The 15151-nt window shown below is 39.1% G+C and overlaps 1 protein-coding gene across 1 annotated transcript in view; it reads right to left on the bottom strand.

The window, feature by feature from the left end:
* The window catches only part of HDX (highly divergent homeobox), a 44216-nt gene extending 31280 nt beyond the window's left edge, over positions 1-12936 (bottom strand). The window contains exons 1-3 of the mRNA XM_010572416.1: positions 12790-12936; positions 7869-8015; positions 2127-3251 (exon numbers count right to left, since the gene is read on the bottom strand). Coding sequence (XP_010570718.1) covers positions 2127-3251; positions 7869-8015 — 1272 coding nt within the window. The 5' untranslated portion in view covers positions 12790-12936. The remainder of the gene's footprint in view (positions 1-2126; positions 3252-7868; positions 8016-12789) is intronic.
* Positions 12937-15151: the final 2215 nt, after the last annotated feature.

The following is a 15151-nucleotide window of genomic DNA, read 5'->3' on the forward strand; positions in this document are numbered from 1 at the left end:
TCCTCTGCAGCTTCCACAGAGCCATGATACTAGATGCTCTGACCCCACAGCTTTTGCCCTCCCTTATAAATTCTCTAATACTGAAGAGTGTCATCTCAGAGGTGCACAGCATGCCTGCTTACGGGAATAAGTGAATTCATAGCAACCTGGCCAGTTTTTCCAAGGTTTAAAGCTCTGGAACAGCAAGGGATACCACAGGAAACAGGAGCTCCCTTAGTCTAAGGTGCAATCCTAATCCAAAGAACAAGGTCTCTGAGAGACAGTTGTGGAAGTCAAACAGGGTACAGATGAATTCCTCACTTATCAAAATAATAGGTACGTCATTATAACAGTAGTGGGGGTGGGTGAACAAAAAAAACAAACCCAAAACAAAGTTACAGAGATCTTGTTCTGATCTGTACCACACCACATGAACAGATAAAACATCACCTACTATGAACTGTTCCTAGCTGTTTAAAAAGACTTTGTCCCTACCCTCAAAAAATCCTAAATCAAAGTTATTTCAAATTTCCCTTAAGAACTAAAAAAAGCAGTAAGACATACATCTCACTCATGCTTTTTCAAGAGTGAAATAAAGTACCAAGAGCACACAGCTGGAGGTATCAATAATGTATTTCACTTCATGAAACTTCAGAAAAATTTCCTTAACTATCATCTGCACTTCTGCAGTTTTACCAGCCCTTTATTGAACAGATGTGCACATTTACAGCTTTTCTTCTTCTATGAAACTGGGATGTCAAAAGTAAACAGCATTTAATGAATTTTATAACTCAAGTAAGAACAGTAATAGCAAATACTGACAGACTATCTGAGAAGGAAGAAAGAGAAAGAACAGCTCGTCTAAAGTGCTCAGCTTAGAAAAGGCTATAAATAAGAATTGCAGACGTCCATCCCATCTACTACATAGAATCTACTCCAGAGTATATATGCTCATCGAACCTCAGGTTTACCAAGAAAAGCAATAATTCTGATGAAAAGTGGTGCTTGGACACAAAAGCTTTCTTTCAAATCCTCATAAGATAGGAACAAGTCAGAAAAAAGAAAAAAAAACCAAAAACAAAAAAACAAACACAAAATGCTTCACGAAGTATTGCTCCCTATACTAGTGAGCAATGCACAAGAAAAGATTGTATGCTGTTTACGTGGTTCACTTTCAGGATAAATTAAAAAGGTAATAACAGGCATACGCACAAACGTAACACACGCAGTATCACATCCTGTCAGTCTTAAGACTTTTATCTCAGTGTCTCTAGACTATGTTGTGCCAGATGGCATAAAAATCCATGAAAAAAATCAATTTGGATGTTTCCTGCACAACTATTTCTCCTCTAGTTATACCAAAAAATAAAAAAATGTAAGCGTGTCACTGTCATAGCTTCTTCTGAACATCTTTTAGATCTTCAATTATCTGCATTTAATTTTCCCCTCTCAGTATCACTGAAGGGACTCTACTACAGAATGAGGAAATAATGGGATTGAATGTAAAAGCGATATTTGAATTAGATGCTGTGGGAGAGGAAGAATATTTGCTCACTTAGCGTCTCCCATCATCTTAACCACCTTGCAGGAGATCCTAATCCCTAACAGAAAACGGGTCCAAGAGATTGGCATCTGCACAGGGGGTACAGGCAGTGCTGATGGAAGAGCTAATCCAAGCTGACATTAATAAGGGCAAGCAACTGTACAGCACACAAATGACAGCATGATCCCATGTTCTGCCCTGTGCCACATGCAAAGTATGCCTACAGAGGAACAACCAAGGGTATTGCTGTGACATGTGCTGGCAAGCCACATCAGGACAACACAGACTTTAGCATGCCTCAGCAGTCGTAGGTATCATCCTCTTGTAACCAAAGTTGTTCTGTTGAATCTATGAAGCCCACACTGATCTTTAATATACGGCTACCCACTGCAGCCATGGGCTCAGCTATACAGATAAGAGTGCTACCATATGACGGTCTTACCTGCACTTTTGTTTAAGAAGGTATTATCTCTACTGAAAGATGTAAAAGGAGTGCAGCTTGCAGAAAGGCAAGCCTATCGCTTACCAGCTACCGATTTTCAAAAACAGTGCTTATCTACAACCTTGTCTTCCAGGTTTGAAGACAGATAAATTGATGGATTACCTGGTAATTATTTTGGTTTTGTGACAGCCTCAGTTGACTTGAAGATGTAAAATGAGGAGAAAAGGTACTTCTTGATGGATTAGCACTGTTATATAATGTATTGGATGTTGTGTGTAATGAGGTCCGTGCAGGCAAATGGTAGTCTCTGTTATGATACAGAATATTGTCAGGCACGTCCCTGGCATTCACCATCTGTGAACCACAGCTCACATTTCTTCCTGGCCCGGACAAGGCTGCGCTTTGGTTCTCTACTCGAACAGAGCTGCTGCTTTCACAGTATCTTGAATAGCTTTGTATTTGTGCTCCCATGGATGCTAGTTCTTCTTCTCTAGCGTATTCGTCATCCACATCTCCAGTTTCCATCGCAATGGACAGACAGCTGCCTTCCACCGAGCAATGCTTCTGCGCTGCGCTTCCTCCCACAATTCTTTGAGGTTGATCTGTAACCGCCAGAGAAAACACTTCACGTATTTCCAGGTTTTGCGTGCTACAAGAAGGGTCCCTGGTATTAGCCCTTTGTCCAGGGGGCACGTGCGATGCGAGAGCTGCATGTTCTGGTTTTTGTAACCTTTGACAGCCCACGGGTTCAGCTTTACAGGGTCTGTGACATATCATCGGTTTCTGAGGTAACACCAACTCTGCGGTCTGGACTGAAGAACCACCATAGCTTTTTTTAGTGTGACTATATATGGAGTTCGCAGAATTCAGTACGCTTGTTTGCCTAGATAAAATAATAGTCTTTTCCCCTACTAATAGGGAAGCATTTTTACAATGTGGTACTTGTCGTCCTATAGGGATGTGCTGCTGCTGAAACTCTGTATCACTTTTTCCTGGTAGTCGTGGAATAGAGGTTTTATGTATGTCTGCCATTGAAGCATTTGTCTGTTTGGTGGATCCTTGCCTACCAGATGAACTAGCAGGACTGTATATACCAGTAACTATTACATCGTTATTAGAAGAGGTCCAAGAAGACTGCTGACTTTGGGATCGAGCAATATTTACCACATTTCTAACTGCTGCTTCTGGAGGTACTGAGGGAGTAGTAGGGACAGTCCCTGGGGGAGTGCCTCCAGATTCTACAGCACTCTTGCTGCTCATCTTCCTTCGTTTATTGCCAACCCACGTCTGCAAACAACAAACAACAACGACAACAAACAAAACAAAGTATTAAATAAGCAGAAAAATTAGGCAATTCTATTTTCAAGCAGATCTGATGAAATGTTAAATGTTCAAGTTGAGACCTAAGTTTACAAATATGTAAATCACTTACTGATTATGCAGCGCCTGAACAATACAGGGTGGAAATCCATGCCTCTCATGCTTGCAATTCATAGTCTAATACACATGAGAACCCCAGTCTCAATTCCAAAGTCCCAGTTTCTCAAAAATCCTAAGACTGCAATCGTGCCTCCTGTCCCAAAGTTACCCTTAAGATTTATTTCACTGACACCATTGTGAGTAACTCCTCCAATTTTAAGTTTTTAATATTTAGCTCCTTGGGATGCAGAACAATCACTGAGGTACGTAGCTAAACTTTTGCAACCAAATAACAGAGATATGACCTTCAAAACTGCCTTGAACAGAAACTGCCAAGTCTTGAATTTAGATGAGAGGAAGAAAAAGAACTCTTTCTGTTAGACAACTACAAAACAATTTTGTGAAGTATTTAGACGTATGGAATAAGTCGTCCCCTACCAGCTGCACAAATCAAGATCTGATGTCAAAACCTGCTTTTGAAAGACACTGATAGACAAGATTAAGACTACTGGGATTAGATTCCAACAGAAGTTTGCTATTACTGACATTTCTGAAAGTGACAATGACAGTATATGGTTTTGTGTAAAAGCTAGTAGAGGTAAAAAGTGAAAATGCAGGTACTGTGGTAGTTGTGCACAGGTTAAAATGTACTGCTGTTTCAAACACACAGGAAAGCCTGTCCTGCAAGTAACACATTAAGATATAGCTAAAAGAACTGAAGGGGAAACATTAACTTCAGTATTTTAAGATAAAGAGAGTTAATCTGGTGAAGCACCAGCTCTAACACTGGAAGTGTAACTATTCCTGGCAATTTTCATGATCAGAGAGACAGGACGTGCTCAATTCTTTCACCACAGTATGTCTGTACTTAACGTGAGGGCACAAGCGAGCAGGATACAAGTGCCAAAGAATGAAAAATAAGCTTTTGCATCTGCTTATGCTGGTTATTAAAAGGATCAGATACACACACAGAGATATGGTGAAACAGTTTTCTGCACCACTCTGGATGTCATCTGCTACACACCTAAAACCAAACCAAAGCAAAATCTCAACGTTCAGCAACCCAAACCAGCTGATTTAATCAATAAACTCCCTCACCCCATTACAAGCAAACTGCACTGAGTACCTATCTTGGGTTTCCATCTCATCACATGAAGGGAGGAAAGCTTTCTTCACGTACGGATACCTGCTAAGGAAGTAAACAGATTTTTCTACAAGAAAATATGCATCCCTGCCATATAGAAGCATGTTGAAGTCTCCATTCCATTCTACTCATTTTTGGTGTCAAATTTTACAAAATGCCTAATCTAAGGCATGATTTGTTGCATGCAATAAAATCTGTTACTAGTGGTAAAATTTTTCTTCTCAAAAGTAAGTTTAAATACAGAAATTATAGCCACAGATCTCAAGTTACTTTATTGCATAAAACAAATTTAGAAGATCAATTTTTTTTTTTTTTAATTTCTGCTCAGTCAATAAACTTTCAAGATAGAAGTTATAATTATAATAGAGACACTGCAGGTTTTGGACCAGGAAAACAGATTTCATTCCCAACTTTTCCACCTGTATAGAATTAAAATCTGAAGTCTTTCCTCACAATTTTCCTGAAAAGAAATGCATTCAAAGAAATGTAAATAACTTACTAGCACTACTATTCACTTGGGATTAAACTACAGTTTCATGAGACAGCACAAGTCAGATTTGCCACTGCTGATAGAGTCCCATTCTCCTGACCATGTCCCCAGCTTCTTACTCCCACCATTTATCCAAAAGCACCCACCTGAAGGATCAGCGAGTGCAACTTCCCCAAAAGGCATAAAACTGAATTGGCAAAAAAAAAAAAAAAAAAAAAAAAAAAAACCGAAATTTTTGGAAAGGGTAACAAATTTAACTGGGTTATTCTGAAACTAAATAAATGCAAGAGATGATCAGCACAAGAAGAAAGGAGAGAAAGAATTGTGCAGCTGGGAGAAGGGAAAGAGTACAAAACCTCCCATTTTTAGCGCTGTGAGACATTAGGACCAAGAATAATTATGTAAAACTATATCCTTAGACCGAAAAGGAAGCTCCACATTGTTACTAGCTTGGAGGTCATGGTATTAATTTCAGATGTGACAGAGGAGTCATTAAGTACAAAATATCCTAAGAAAAGGGACACAAATCTTTGTTCCAATCAAGTTCCCCAACTAGTAAGTTTCGGGAGCACTTTCACTAACACTGGAAGCATTACTGAAGTTCCTAACTATTATTTAGGAGGAGGAGAAGATCCCAGAAGAGATGATACACCAAAAGTCCAGCTGTTAAGAAAATTACCTGAAATTTAAGAGAGCCTGATTTTACATTCCCAGTTTGATTCAGGCAGAGCTGGAACTTCAGACTGTCCCACAATCCAGATACACACCACAGAGAGACTGTCAGTGGTGCCTGCCCATTAGTTTTGACCAGAAGGTCCACCCTAAATCTGAAAATAAAGAGTCCTCAGGAAATCTTTCAAGATGTGTAAAAGAATAATGAAGCTGTAACTCTTCTGATATCTGCTGTTGTACTATGGGGAGAACCCCATACCACCTCCCTGATCACCGCTCCCAGCACTCAGTGATACTGTGAAAATCAGACTTGGAGAACTTCTGCACTTCATCAAGTCACATTGCTCACATTTCATGAAAGACAACAAGCAACCAGCAGAAGTATACTAATATTAATAGCCTAGTTTCAGTCATTCAAACCTGATGTAGCTAGAATACATCTCTATTAAATTTGAAGAGGGACAGGTTTTTTTTCCCAGGAGTAACTCTACTACATTTCCTAATTTTGAAAGGAAGAACATATTTTTATGTATTGCAGTAAAAAATCTGTAGAGGTTTACATCAAATAATAAATAGGACTTTTCTTTTTTCCAACCCAGCTCAAGATTGGAAATACTGGATGTAGTTCTATGGGACAAGGTTACAGAAATCCTGATTCAGGACAAGAATATATTCATAGATTTATGACATTTGAATCATAACTGTTACGTTTAGGGAATTCGTGTTCCTATTATAGTCATATGTGCAAGTGCCAGCTGCAACACAAGTATCATTTTGCTAGACATGGTGCAAAGAAGTACTAATCTCTGTCCAAGAGTTTTATAGGAAAAAAAAGAAAAAAAAGAAAAAAGGGGAGGATTAGGAGAGGCAGAAAGGAGGGCTGTAAAGAAGGAAAGGTAAGATTGTGCAAAAATATGAGAAATGCAGGACAAATGCTGGGTCTGTTTCCATTGCACTTCACAAGCAGGAAAAAAGTTTTAAGTATTGCAAATAAGGGCTCAGTAAGGGCAGAAAACTGAAGGAAAAAGGCTGTGATACATTATTGCAGTAAGGGAAACAGAGAGGGACAGGGAAACATGAAGAACAGAGAGTGAATGAGAACTGCAAGTAGAAGAGAGACTGGCTGCCTCCTCTAGGTCCTTCAATCAGAATAAAAATAGAAAAACAGGCCCTGACTGCATCATCAGCATCCAGATTCCTGTTACAACTGTTTGTCTGTTCCAGGGTGTCTGAATTTCTGGCTGACTTTCAGAACTTCCCACCATCTAGAGCTGAGAAAGTAAGTTTTAGTATTTTCAGAGTATTTTGAGGGAGGGGAATCCAGGTAAGAATTAGGGAGCAGGAGGGGTTGTTATTGTCAATATAGCACTGGTACACCACTTAAAAAAAAAACTAGACTGGTCTTACTTCTTCCTCTTCAGTGTCCAGTGTTGCAGCAGCTCCTGGTAGTTCCACTACTGTTGTTATTTTTTCAGCTAATGCTTGATGATTTCTATTTCTGCTCTGAGACAACAGCCATTTTGTTGTCTAGTGTTTCACAAAGGGATTATTATTTCCCTTCCTGTGGAATTCACAGACTTTGGAAGAGCTCCCGTTAGCACTAGTGACATTCTTCTTTTATAAGAAAAGAATGTACTCACTGTAAATAACCATGAGGGACCACAATATTTATGATTGTGACATGGAATACAAGTGTGACAGAGTGTGTTAAAAGAAATACTTCTACAGTTATTCCCCCAAATACATTAGCTTACAGAAATTTAACTTAAGAATAGTTCCCTAATAACATGACCTTTCTTTGATACAATACATTGCACAAGGTTTCTACAGGGCAAACTAATTTGCAATTTAATGAATAAAAAAAAGCCAACCCCAAAACCCAAACCATAATATCATCAACAAAAGACAAACAACAACCCCAAAAAACCAAACCAAACAAACAAAAATCACTCCTTGTGCAATCCAGGCCCCTGCTAAATACAGCAATCACGTGAAGACATTTCAGCGAAAACAAACTATAAACAGACTCACTGGATAAAAATGAACGTCACACACACACACTGAAGTCTGATTTAAGACACGTATGAAGTTAGAGACTCCAGCCCTCTACAGGTATTTTATGTAAAGAAATGAATGTGCATAACTTTAACATACAAATTTGGAAGGCCTCAGTACTTACCCTGACTACACTGAAGTCCAGTTTAGTTTCTTGTGCACACTGTAATATGAGCTGAAAGCAATTTTTACTTTGATTTGTCATTCCATTTTCATAATAACGCTGTAATATCCTTTGTTGTTCTACAGTAAATACAGAACGCAGATTCATCTAAAAATAAAAGAAGATACTCTGAAAGTTGGAATAAAAACTGTAATACTTGCAGAATGCACAGCCTCTCATTTATGTTTGTTGTGATAACACTAAGTGTTGACATGCTGGGTTTTTTTTACAGAGTCCTTGACCAACACTTTTACTTACTTTCCAAAAAAACCTGTTACAGTCAGCATTAGTGATTCCTTTGTGATGGACTGGAGTTGAACAGGTGAACTACATGTTTGGAACAACACTGACAGCTTTTCATAAATAAATAAATATTACATTGTATTGCTAAGTCCAAGAGCCTCTAGTTTCAAAGAAAAAGATTCTCCCTTAAAAAAAAAAATAATAAAATAAAGGCATTAGGCAATACAGAGTAACACCAGCAGCTCCAACAATATTGGCAGGTCTGTTTCCCCTTCCCTACCAAAAAAAAAAGAGACAAAATGTGAGATAAAATAAAGATGACTGGCACAAGTAAAGTTTCCACCGTCTCCAACTTCAGCAAATCCTACACTCCGTTATGGCCAGACATGCTACTCCTGCTCCTGCGACAGCACCGGCACTTCCCAGCTGCAAAGTCACAAAGATCAAGAACCAGAAGACTAACTGGGGAAAAAAAACCAAAGAGAAGGGCTTTAGGCAGTTCTGGTCCAGCCCACTGCAATGCTAATGCTCTAATAGTAACAGAAAGGAGGGACCACCCAAATCACAGCCCACGTTTAGAAAGGTTCAAGCTACTGTGAAACTATACCCTGAGGCTATAAATCAGGCTTTTTAAGAACACTTAAGGATTGTTTTACAGGGGTATAAGCCAATGCTGGCTACAAGACCGCAGGATGCGTCCCTGCCCCTTTGCTTTGTCCGAAGCAGGGCTGAGTTTTTCAGCAGGCTCCACCAGAGCGAAGAGACCCCTGCTCCTCCCAGGCTAACAGCAACTCCTGGGGTCTTGTTTTCAGCCTGCTGAGCCAGCTCAGCACCAGGTCCCCCCATGAGAGCACTTCGCTGTATGGGGACAGGGCAGACAGGGATCGGGCAGCCGCTCTGCTGCCGGCCAGGCCAGTGGGCACCCAAGGGCCCAGAATGGGGAGCAGCATTCCCACTGGTCACACTGGTCAGCACAGGACTATACTGGGCCACGGCAGAGGCGGGAGGTGGCCAGGGATGAGGCAGCCTCTTCAGCAGCGGTTTGATGAACACGTTAAACCAGGCACAGCTTTGTTACGCACAAAAATTTATGCCCTACCTTGGAAAAGGCAAACAGCTGAGTATTAGCAAGTACAGAACAGACTCCCTAATGGCAAACTGAATTTTTATGCTCGTTATATGGTCTGTACAGGCAAAGAATATAATCCTCTGGTTATATGTAAGAAAAGAAGAGCCCCATCATCACAGTATTTCCAGAACAGGGCCTTTGTCTTGTCCCAAACAGGATGCTGCCAGCTGAGACACCACAAGTGCTGGCCAGGAACAACTTGCATTGCATCCGACCTCATGTCTCAGAAAGCAAAAAAGTCACCAGCCACAAATTATTTTTAATACTTTCAGTACATGTACCAAAATAATGCAGAATGAACTAAAGAATAAGAAACTGTACCATCATCTTGTAGGAAACTAAAGGGGGTGAGGGAACCCTTTGTAGCTACCAAGCTTTTAGTTACCAGGTTTGGAAATTTTGGATGGAAAAGAGGAGAGTAGCAATATACTTAATCTTTGCGCAAGAGCTGCTTCTAATTTAGAGCAAATAAAATTATTAAGGGCTCAAAAAGCATAAGCAGACACCTAACTCCTTTCACGTTATCCATCAAGATGATTATACTATGTAATGGTAACGGATATTAGAGTTCAACAAGCCTCTATAAAGAAAAAGATTAATATCTAGGATTTGGAGTAAAATGCTTGTAGGCCAGAGCTTTGACTTCAGAGTTTACTTTCCTCTGTATGTCAACAGACAAGAGAAAAATCACTAACTACCAACTTGTAAAATACTACTGTTTTCTTTTCAATAATACTAAAACCAGAAGGTGATTTTTCAATCACATTTTTACCTCTGTTCCCAATTCTTAATTCACCCTCTCAATCTAGTGCATTATTAAATGCAGCACTACCAGCTGCATTACAAGTCAGGCTTTGCCCGAGTTATGCCTCCCCCAGAATGTGTATTCAGTCACAGTCAGAGCTGGGCAAAGGAGACTTGCTCTGAATACTCTGCTGTTTAAAGAAATTTATAGCAAGCAACAGAGGAGACAATTATTAGCCCATTAACAAATCAATAAAGTTCATAAGAACCTACTTTATAAAGTTAAGAACTGTCTTCAGATCTCCCATGTGGATATGCATGATGATGCAGCCACCAACTCATTTATATCACTTTTAAAGAATAAGCAAGAGTTAATTTTGTGATTCTTTTTCCTCCTGCAGGATTGGCAGGAGGCAGCTTACACTTCTGTGTCTACTACTCTTTCAGTACCAGTGGTCCTGTTTTATTCAGTTGAGATCAGTTCCCACAAATGACTTCGTCAGAAATAAGTTATGAACCTTCTATCTTTCCAGATCCAGATGAAGTCTGTCATCCAATAGCTCCAGCATTTCTATACATAGGCTCATCAAAAAGAAGCATGCTCTCCAAATAGTTCGTCAACCGCGATGAAGACTCCTCCAATTGCTAGATAAATTTTTAGAACCAGACCTGATGACCTGCAAGCGAAGATGTGTGTCAGGTGCTTAAGACATTTTTTAATTACGTGGATTTCTGTATCCAAAGTCACTTCTGTGTTAGAATACTTTCATTGTTGTGTTTGACATCTGTAGTTTAGATAAGGACAGGGTGGAGTATTTTGAGGAAATCTCTTGATCTTCAGATAAACCTATATACATTGCATGACAGACTTCGCCTAGCTAAGCTCAAGAGAGGTCACGGTCTGGTTTAATACGCAACTCATTTCTGCAGTTTATTTTAATCACTTGTAAACTACACCTGCCAACCAAAATACTGGTATGATTCCTTAGTAACTTCTGCCTTGAATCCAGTCAAGCACAGCTCAGAGGATCTGTGCAGAGGCCATCAGAAACTGATTTAAATAAACACATTGCAGGACCCTACAAACACAAAGTTATGAAAACTGACTCATAACTTGAGTTTACATTCCAACATCTAAACTTTCAAATAAGCAAGGGAGGATTTATCAATGGTTTTGGTTTGTTGGTTTGGTTTTTTTTTAAGTATACTGAATCCTAAGTCAGTAGGCAGTTCTGTATCATTTCCCGCTGCCATCTACCCACACACATATTAACCAAAACTACAGAAGGGACATTAAAATATTCTCTAAAATATCATTACCTATCCTGCTCTGTAAATCAATGTTATTCGTTCTGCTCTACCAATTAATTAATCTTTTTCTTTTTTTTTTTTAAACTGCCTTTTACCAGAGGCAACAGAAATTTAGGGGCAAATCGCAGAATAAACCAGACCACACACATACTGTTCAGCAGGGCTATGCAGGCAGCTACATCTGTCCAACAGAAAACTTGGTTCCAATTCTACTCAAAATATTAAACTCAGAGCAAACCAACCAAACCACTGGATCCACAGGCCCACTACAACAAGCCATTCTATTACATCCCCTAATACTTTGAACTATCCTACAGTTGTTTGGTATAACATGGTTATTAACAAGTAGACCTTAAGCTCCAGGCAGCGCATAAGCAATAGATAACCTCAACATACAGCACTAATGCCTAAAACAAAGCCCCCAGTGAACCCATCAGACCCCCAGGAAGCTGCAAGGCAGTTTTTGCTATTTGGGTTGCAGATGTAGCACAACCTCACAAGACACGTGCTCTGGTCATAGCTGGGCAGGAAATACGACTTCGCATGAAGATCTTGGATTACACAGAACAGGAGAAAGGAAATGAAGAATCACAGTTTCTTTGCTTTTTAACTGCCTATATAATAATCTCTAACTAGGTATAAAAGATCACAAGATTACTATTAGAAGTAGAAATAGCAGTAATAATCTCCAAGCATTCAATCTCAATATTGTAGGACAAAACAATAACTGGCATACTGATTTCATACTAGCGTGTAGAACATTTGGCAATATTCCTTCTCTTGCAGGTTAAAAATTTACTGATAGTATGTAATCTGTAAAGTCCAGATGGAAATTAGTTTGCTATCAGTAGTTCTTCAGTGCTTATTTAGAATACCTAAAACAGTGTTGAAAAAAAACAGTTACTAAATGTTTGGAAGCTCCATTAGAAAGCCACAAAGTCCAAAGCCATCACATTAATCCATGAAGCGCCGCCTCTGCATAGCCCACCTCCACAGGCAACAAGCTTTGCTCACTTTCCATACCTGTCAGACCTAGCAATTTATCTACATTAAGTACACTGAGCATTCAAACACCTGGAAAAACATAATGCTACTGTCTCTGAGACAAATTAATACAGGGTATATTCGTCACAGGATTACAATGTGGTTTTGGTTTTTTGGGTTTGGGTTGGTTTGTTTGGGTTTTTTTTGAGAAGTATTACCTGTTTAGCATCAGTTTTCATAGTTATACACAAGATATTCTTACATTTTCTTTAATATGGGACATAACTTACAAAGTGCTGACATTACTAAGCATTAAGGTAGCCACATTAGTATCAAGGGAATCAGCAGGCCGTACGCCTTCATAATGGACTCAGTATTACTCAAGACAATCTCAGTAACTTCAAAGGAAATAAACTCCTTTTCCCAATTTGTGTACCTACGAAGCATTCCAGTTTCTTCAGGCTTTCTCACCTTTGTCTTGAACCTCAGACTCCAAGTTAGAAATCCACATGGATTTTTATCATAATTTCATTTCGATCTTGACTTGCCAAGCTTAGAAAACATGCACTTGAGTTTTTGGGAAGCCAGGTGTCCAGTTGGTTGGCAACATATTGGCACTGAAAAGAGAGTTTGTTGCAGAAAAGAACTCTGTGAAATTTAACAAAATTCAGGCAAAGCATTACGCAAACTGAGATTCCATGAACGAAAGTTATATTTTCACTTCAATAAAAGACAGAGGTAGCAAAGCAGTATTTTTAAGGATTCAAATTCTGCCATCTCTGCTGATAAAATAAGGTAGCCTTGGCCAAGTATGTTGCTGCCTATGTGACAGTGGAGAGAATAATCTACGACAAATGAGAAAGCAGGTTTCCTGTAAGTACTTCCTTCACCCCTGCTATGTCTTCCAGGCCAACTAACATCATTCAGCTTTCCACTTTGGTGGTCTCCCACCCCTCAACCTTCTGTAAACCCATCAATACAAAGATGTTGTTCTTCATTCCCTTTCTAAACTGGATACTAATTAAAAAAAAAAAATTATCATAGTAGCAGAAGAATCCCTTCGCTATATGCTGTGGTTCAGGAGACAAAAATGTAGTCCAAGTGCTAAGTCAGGCACTGGGGACACGCAAGAGATCTAAGGCTGGTAAGTGATAAGAACGAAGGCAGGAACTCCGTGCACTTCTGTTTCTCCAAGACTGCTGAGTACGAGCCTCACGAAGGACAATCCTACTGACACACTGCAACCCGTCACGTTGGCTCCTTGTCAGATGAGATTAAGGTTATTCTTACGGCTGAACTTCTTCAGACTTCTTTAGCTGCTTGAGCAACTTTTTCCACAGTATCCACCTTCCTCCCCTTTCTGTGGCAAGAGCGAGCACAAGTGGAGAGGGGAGAACACGGAAGAACTAAAGCCGAGTTTGCTTCTGAAATGTAGCACATTTGCTTCACGAAACAGGTACTTAATGCAACAATTATCCCACGCAGTTTGCTGCAAATGCCTAGTCCTTCCACTCTAGTTATTTTATTCAACATCCAAAGTTAAGAATCTCTCCAGGGAGACCTGGTGAAGCCCAGAGATGTATTTTTAGAAACTAAAGAAAACAACTCGGTGTCAAGGACTACTACAAAAGAAAGAACAACAATAAGAAAATGGGAATAATCCTGTATCAATGATCCCCTGGTTAGAAAAAAAAAAACAAATTCAAGAGTTACTTAGCTGTTCTGAAACGACTACTTGAAAGATCTGGAGAGAAAAAAAAAAGGCAAAAAAAAAAAGCAGCAGCATAAGAAGAAAAAAAAATTTCTGTGGCCTAAAGTCTGCCTCCAATGTATAGCATTATAGTGTTAATGTCAAAAAGTCTCTAAATATTAAGATTGCTGAACCAAGTAAACTTACTTATAAGGTAAGTCTTTATAGAATACTACTTTAATATTAATTAATTTGAAAAATAGGAAATAAAAACTTACTGAGAATCCTCTCATTTCAAACAGTAACAGAAACTACTCTTGGATGTGAAATTATAATTAATAAAAAAAATAATTCACTTGGAGTACAAGCCACCACAAAGTAACTAAGTGTAAAAAATCTTTATGGTATAAAACACTGTAAAACTGTCAGGAATTAACACATAGTGATAAAACGGAATAAGCAGTTTCTGAGAGGTGGTTTTTTTTTTTTTTCCAACCTCAGCATCAAATAAGCATTTGTTTGGAAAAAAGTCACCTTATAAGAGCCTGTAAGACTATTGCTGTTTTGGTCTGTTCATCCATAACAGGTACAACAAGAAAATCAGCACACTCCTCAATTTATTTCTTTTTTTCTTTCCCTCCACAGATCTCCAGTGGTACAAAATAACAAGACTCAGCACCAATATAAATCTGCAACTATAATAAGAAAGCTACCATATACACAAATAAAACAAGAGTGCAGTAGTGACACTATTACTACAGCTTTAGAAACCTCAACAGTACCAGCAATCACCTAATTCACTTTCCACATCTGCCAAAAGCTCACAATTTTTTGCACAGCCCAAATGGAAAGAAAACAACCATCGAACACCCCAAGTTACACACCACGTGTGGAGATACTGGACGTACATCAAGCAACAATGTTTAATAATCCGAATTTGTAGGTAACTGCGTCTTTCTTACTCAGGCCAAAATAGTTACGACTACACAACTGTAAGTGCAGTAGATCATGGTTATGGTTGGGTTAGTGTAATATACAGACCAGCTCGTAAAAATACTTTTAAATATCCGTGACTCACAGCACAATTGCTTCCCTCTCCATTAAATACAGCATTTGTAATATTGTATTACAGTCCTACCTATA

This window comes from Haliaeetus leucocephalus, unplaced genomic scaffold (assembly GCF_000737465.1).
Source record: "Haliaeetus leucocephalus isolate CR32 unplaced genomic scaffold, Haliaeetus_leucocephalus-4.0 Scaffold340, whole genome shotgun sequence".
NCBI lineage: Eukaryota > Metazoa > Chordata > Aves > Accipitriformes > Accipitridae > Haliaeetus > Haliaeetus leucocephalus.